At 30.3% G+C, this 6,215-nt stretch overlaps 1 protein-coding gene across 1 annotated transcript; it reads left to right on the top strand.

Moving 5' to 3' along the window:
- Positions 1-2,161: 2,161 nt before the first annotated feature.
- Positions 2,162-6,215, top strand: LOC107854636 (B3 domain-containing protein REM9). The gene is made up of 4 exons (XM_016699666.2): positions 2,162-2,539; positions 2,702-3,023; positions 5,209-5,318; positions 5,449-6,215. Exons 1-4 carry the CDS (start codon positions 2,471-2,473, stop codon positions 5,704-5,706), a joined length of 759 nt encoding a protein of 252 aa, XP_016555152.1. The 5' UTR covers positions 2,162-2,470; the 3' UTR covers positions 5,707-6,215.

Below are 6,215 nucleotides of genomic sequence, written 5' to 3'. Positions count from 1 at the left end.
ATGAATAGCTAATTTCATAATTCCCAACAATCATGATATGATAAAATAAATTCATATTAGTTACTTTATAGTAGAATTATTCGAAGAATAATATGTTAAGAAGTTTATTAACAAAGAGGAAACGGAGAAAAATCCCTAAGGACTATGCCATCCTAAAGGTGAAACCAATGAGGCAAGAAGCCGTGGTGGGGAGTAACCAGAGTAGAGGCGCTGTTTAAGGGAAAAAGTATCCAAACTACCGTGTTAATAGTGACGGAAGAACATGTTATTTAAGAATAATCTAGTATATAGTAAGCTAAGATGACTATATTTTATGTACATGGTTGAAGGGAATATTTTGAAAAAAGCAATTTTATGAAAATGAATGATAATATATCTGATGTAATGGTAGATAAATTCAAAATACTTATTTTGTATGCACTTAGAAATATAAAAGTAGCAGATATAAGAAAAATCATATTAGAAAAAGCTTTTGGTGAATATTACATGACCAGAGTAAGTTATATACCATATCTACCTAACTACTCTTACAAATATTTACGATGATAAGTTACATAAAATCTTTAGGAAAAAATAAAAAAAAAAGTATGCAGTTACTAGAAAAACAGATAAAAATAAATACAAATAAATACATGAAAAATAAAGATATAAAATTTCTTAATAAAAAAATGCAAAAACTACTAAGGCTAAAACAAACAACTACAAAATATTATAATAAAACCAATTTTAAAAATAGATCATTAAGATTATCTTAAAGTTTTAATATTATATATACTTAAAAACATAGAAATTATAGATATTAAGAAAAAAATATTAGAAGAAATAGTAAACTATGAAATTGAAACTACAAATTGTCTAGAACAGTTATACGAAGAAATTTACCCAGAAAGATATTATTCAGATTAAAAAATGTTAGAATATATTAGACAAACTAGAGAAAATCAAGAAAATCTAAATAATGAAATTAATTATAGAAACCAAATTAGGAAAATAATGGAAGACCTAAAAGAAAAATTAATATGGATAGAAAAAACCTTAGAAAATTTAGATAAAAGTACATGTGATAGTTTATATAATTTAAAAAACTCACTACGAGAAGAACAACACAAGATAATAAATAACATTGAAAATCTAGAATTAGATATACATTATAGCACAGATAGGATAAATTATTATACAAGAATTTGTAGCTCTGCAATTACTACAGGATAAAATAATTAATGAATATATCTTACGAAAAAAGTAAATTATTAAAAGATATTGAAACAAAATATCCACGCACAAATAAAAATAGATTCACTACAAACCTACTAAATCTATTATACCTATTAAATCCGCACACACCCCCCTACAAATGGAGGGGGTGGGGGGGGAGAGAATTCGATTTTATGTCCTAAAATTAATTAAATATTATTAGGTAAATAGTAAAAAGACGCTTTTATCTAAAGGACAATCTTTTAATGAAGGACAAAAAGTTCAAATCACTTTTCTAAAGGTCTTCACACTTTAAATGCCGCTTCTGCTTGCTGCTGCTAGGCTCTTGATATTTACTAAATTGATATACTGAATCATGGATGTAACACACCAGCTGAGATAGGCGATGAGAACCAATGACCATAGTTACGGATGGGAAAAAGAAAAAAAAATATAAATACAAACAATATATTGATGGGAAAAGAGACATATGAATTTCTAGCTATGTAAAAGAGACATATTCTAGCTATGTAAAAGAGACATATGAATTTCTAATTTGATGGAAAAAAAAACCATATAAATACAAAAACAAACTATATAAATACAAATATAAAAATAATTAACTAAAGTGAGGGTTATTTTTGTAAACAAACAATATTTTTTTACAAATAATGCACTATATATTATTTTTAGTACCACAAACCAAACAACCACTGAAAAAATAATACCAGCATAACTTATCCCACCACAATTAATCCCAGCATAATTTATCCCATCATAACTAATTCCGGTATAACTTGTTTTCAAACCAAACGACCCATTAAGGTATAGAGGAGCAAAATTATAAAAATAAAGAAAGGGCAGTCTTTAAAATTTTTTATTATTGAAATAAAAAATCTAAAGCCACCCTAGCTATATCATGTCATTTACCCTAAAAAAAAATAAATCTAAAGCCACCCATTATTCACGCTATACCATGTCATTTACCAGTATAAATAAAAACATGAAGGATCAAGAAATATTTGTAATACGGAGTAATAAACTCTCGGGAAAGTATAAACCCAAATTGGGGTTCCCTATTTAAAGCACAAGCAGTACTGTAGAAGTCTTGTGGAAAGCAAGAAAGGGGAGAGAGCGAAAGTGATTTTATTTCACAAAAAAATTCGACGGAACCCTTGTGCAAATCTGTGATAATAGAAAACAAACTATATTCCACCTCTACAGCGATTGCGATTACTCAGAAACTCGCCGACGAATTCGGAGTTATTCTTTAACAATGTCATCTTCTTGTCCGATTAGCAGGCGTTTCTTCAAGGTCATGGTGCCTGGTTTCCACTCTAAACTTGTAAGATTTCCTTGTATATGAATGAACGAGGAACTGCCAGAATTGCATGTCTTCCAATTAATGGTGTTTTTGATAGTACGATTTTTTTTTAAATTTATTTATTTTTAACAAAAGGTGGGTTCAATTTATTCTCTTTTTGGTTCAATTCACCTGGTATTGCAGACAATTCCATTAGCTTTTTGTCTGGAGCTAAAAGGGGATAAATCAGAAAAGGGGAGTATAACAAAGGGCAAGGATACATGGAGTGTTGAAATTGGTCGATCCAAGAAGGGTATTATCTGGTTTGATAAAGGTTGGGAAGAATTTGTGCAAAATCATAACCTAAGAATTGGAGATTTTGCTGTGTTTGAGCACTTGGGTAATATGAATTTCAGTGTTACCCTTCTTGATTCAACTGGCTGTGATAAAAAGTTGTTGATGTTGGAAAATGCCGAACAAGTACCTTCCCAAGGGAAAAATGTGAAATCTGCTCAGTGTGGAATAGGTAATTACCTTAGATTGTTTATTTTCCTATATTCTGTATAAAACAGATAGAATGACTACCTACTACCTAGTCATATTGATTCACTTCTAGTATTTTAAATCTGTTCTCTGTTATAAACCTGCCTATGCTCAAGCTGACGAACAGTCAACACCTTTCCTTAAAAGAAACCCTATTCTTTTGGATTATAGTAATGCGGATTCTTTTGCTTCGCTTCCCTAAAGTTTAATCTACTTATCCAAATCTGGACAGACATAACACATATTTTTACAAATAAAATTGACAGTTAAATCTTTTACTATTTCTTGTCTAGATTGTTTATCTTGAGCCGGGTATATCGGAAACAACCTCTCTATCTCCCTTCTAAGACAGTGGTATGGACTGCATACACTTACCCTCCCCAGTCAGAACTCGGAACTAAAATAAGCCACAAAATAAAAAAAGTGACCAAAATAGGCCACCTATTTAAAAAGTTACCAAAATAAGCTAAATGTAATAAATTATTACGTTTTTCACTTTTTTCTTAACGGTCAACTAACGGTCAACACGGTTTGTAAAACGTAATAATTTATTACGTTTTTCACAAAAAATATAAAACAAAAAGCAGTGTGCTATCACATCTTCTTTATGTCAAATCATATCACCTTTACTTTTTCCACGTATAACCCTCCCACCCCACCCCACGTAGAACCCTTCTACCCCACGTGTTAATACTTCTTTTACAAATTAGAAACTTGTTATTACAATTCAAAAATTGTAATTATTAATTACGTTTTTAGTCCAAAAAAATTTAAAAAAAGTTATTGCTTCATTTTGTTAATTCAAGTACTACCTAACCCGCTTTTTTGATTTTTTTTCATAAATAGTATTAAAAAATTACTTTTTATAAATAAAAAAATGCTTAATTAAAAATTTCATTTTACAAATACTTAGTCCTTGTGTGACTATTAATCACGTTTTTATATCAAAAAAATTTAAAAAACTTTCAACTACGGCATTTTTAATTATTCAGTCCTTGTGTATGAGTGGTCACATTAATAATTATACATTCAACTGACAAATTTAGAAAAGAATGTAATTTTTCACTACATTTTTGTAAAATAAATTTTTTAATTAAATACTTTTTTATTTATAAAAAGTAACTTTTTAATATTATTTATGAAAAAAAGTAAAAAAAGTGAGTTTAGGTAGTACTTGAATTAACAAAACAAAGCAATAACTTTTTTTAAATTTTTGTTGGACTAAAAACGTAATTAATTGTTACGTACAATTTTTGAATTGTAATAACAAGGTTCTAATTTGTAAAAGTATTAATACGTGGGGTGGAGGGGTTCTACGTGGGGTGGGGTGGGAGGATTCTACGTGGGGTGGGGTGGAGGGTTATACGTGGGGTGGGTTAAATTTAAAAGTGAAAAAAGTAAAAGTGATGTGATGTAGGTAGGTGTAAAGGTGTAAGTTGTAATAATATATTACAACTTACAAACACTGGTTGTAGTTTGTAATAAATTATTACGTTTTACAAACACTGTTCATAAAACGTAATAAATTATTACAAACTACATGATTTGACATAAAGAAGATGTGATAGTACACTGTTTTTTTTTTTTTTTTTTTTTGTGGAAAACGTAATAAATTATTACGTTTTGCAAACCGTGTTGATCGTTAAGAAAAAAGTGGAAAACGTAATAATTTATTACATTTAGCCTATTTTGGAAACTTTTAAAATAGATGGCCTATTTTGGTCACTTTTTTTATTTTGTAGTTTATTTTGGTTTCGAGTTCCCCAGTCACCCCTTGATGTGTGGGTATGTTGTTGTTATTGTGTTATGAACAGACATATTGTCTAATTTAGGGACATATCAGTTATGGAAAACATGCTTGTAGTTGTACTGGAGGAAATATGTTGTTGACAAACATCTCTACTGATGTCCTGATTTGTTTTGCTTAGCAATGATTACTAATCTTTCAGCTATAGTGTTGTTAAGTATGCTTTAACTTGGTATGATTGTTCTAGTACTACTATGGGAATCAATACATTGATATGGAATAAGAAAAGTTTCACCGTTAGTAACATTGTTAACGCTGTGTTTATGATGAGTATTTCAGTAAAATGGAATGGAGGGTAACCTAGAGGAGTGGTCCTATGGACATTTTTTTTGGTTTGATGCTCTATTTCTTACTTTTGCAGAGAAAAGGAAACTTGAAGGAGATCAACCTCACTATCAATGCATGAAAGGAAGTTCTGAGTTTATGGCTAGAATAAAGGAATATAACGTCAGAAAACGTTCTCCTTATATGGTGAGTTTTTAACTCTTCTTTTCTTTTTTATCCAAACCTCTGACAGCACAAACAATGTTTTTTTTTTTAATAGTCTAAACATATCCAATATGATCTATCCCTAAATTTCATTAATGTGATCTTATGACAGCATATACCCACAGAATTTTGTCAGTCGAATGCACTCTTTCAGAATACGACCATAATGTTGACAGGTCCATCGGGTAAATCATGTCCGGTGAGTCTTAGAATTTGCAATGGTGGGAAGACTTTGTATGCTTGTATTACAAGAGGCTGGCATGATTTCTTTTCAAGCAACAAGCTAAATGTAGGAGATGTTTGCATCTTCCAACTTGATAGTGCAAAAAGCGACTCAAATTCTATTTCCATCGATGTTCGTGTTGTGTAGGCTGCAGACTTTTCTTTTATATTTATTCTTTTGAATTTTTACCTTGTAAACTTATTTCACTAGGTATAGGTTCCTTTTATATATTTAATTGGCTGATCAGCAACAAGTTGTACTCGAGCTGCTGCAGAGTAATTCAGCAGTGTGTTATTTGTTGAGAAACAAAAATGCTGATGAATAAGATGCTTCAAGAAAATAACTTGGAGGCCCTCATGCTAGTTGACAGGAGATCTCCTCTGCAGCAGCTCTTAAGGATAAAATGTCAATGGAATCTAGCAGTATAGAAACACAGAGGTTTCAACTTCCATCGTACTTGCTGAGTAGTAGTATTTTGGCTACAAAATATGACCTATTTATACCCATTCGGTCTTCGTTCATTTGTCTATAGGAGTATATGCCATGATATTTTTGTACTGTTTGGGACGTGGTGTATTTCTTGGGGCTTCTGCAATTAACATAACAATGGTAGTTTTCGTAATTTTGGTTCCTATCATAAGAAAAAGAAAAGTTAT

The sequence above is a fragment of the Capsicum annuum genome, chromosome 7 (assembly GCF_002878395.1).
Source record: "Capsicum annuum cultivar UCD-10X-F1 chromosome 7, UCD10Xv1.1, whole genome shotgun sequence".
NCBI lineage: Eukaryota > Viridiplantae > Streptophyta > Magnoliopsida > Solanales > Solanaceae > Capsicum > Capsicum annuum.
The sequence above is the reverse complement of the archived record's forward strand: the minus strand, read 5'-3'. Positions and strand labels throughout refer to the sequence as shown.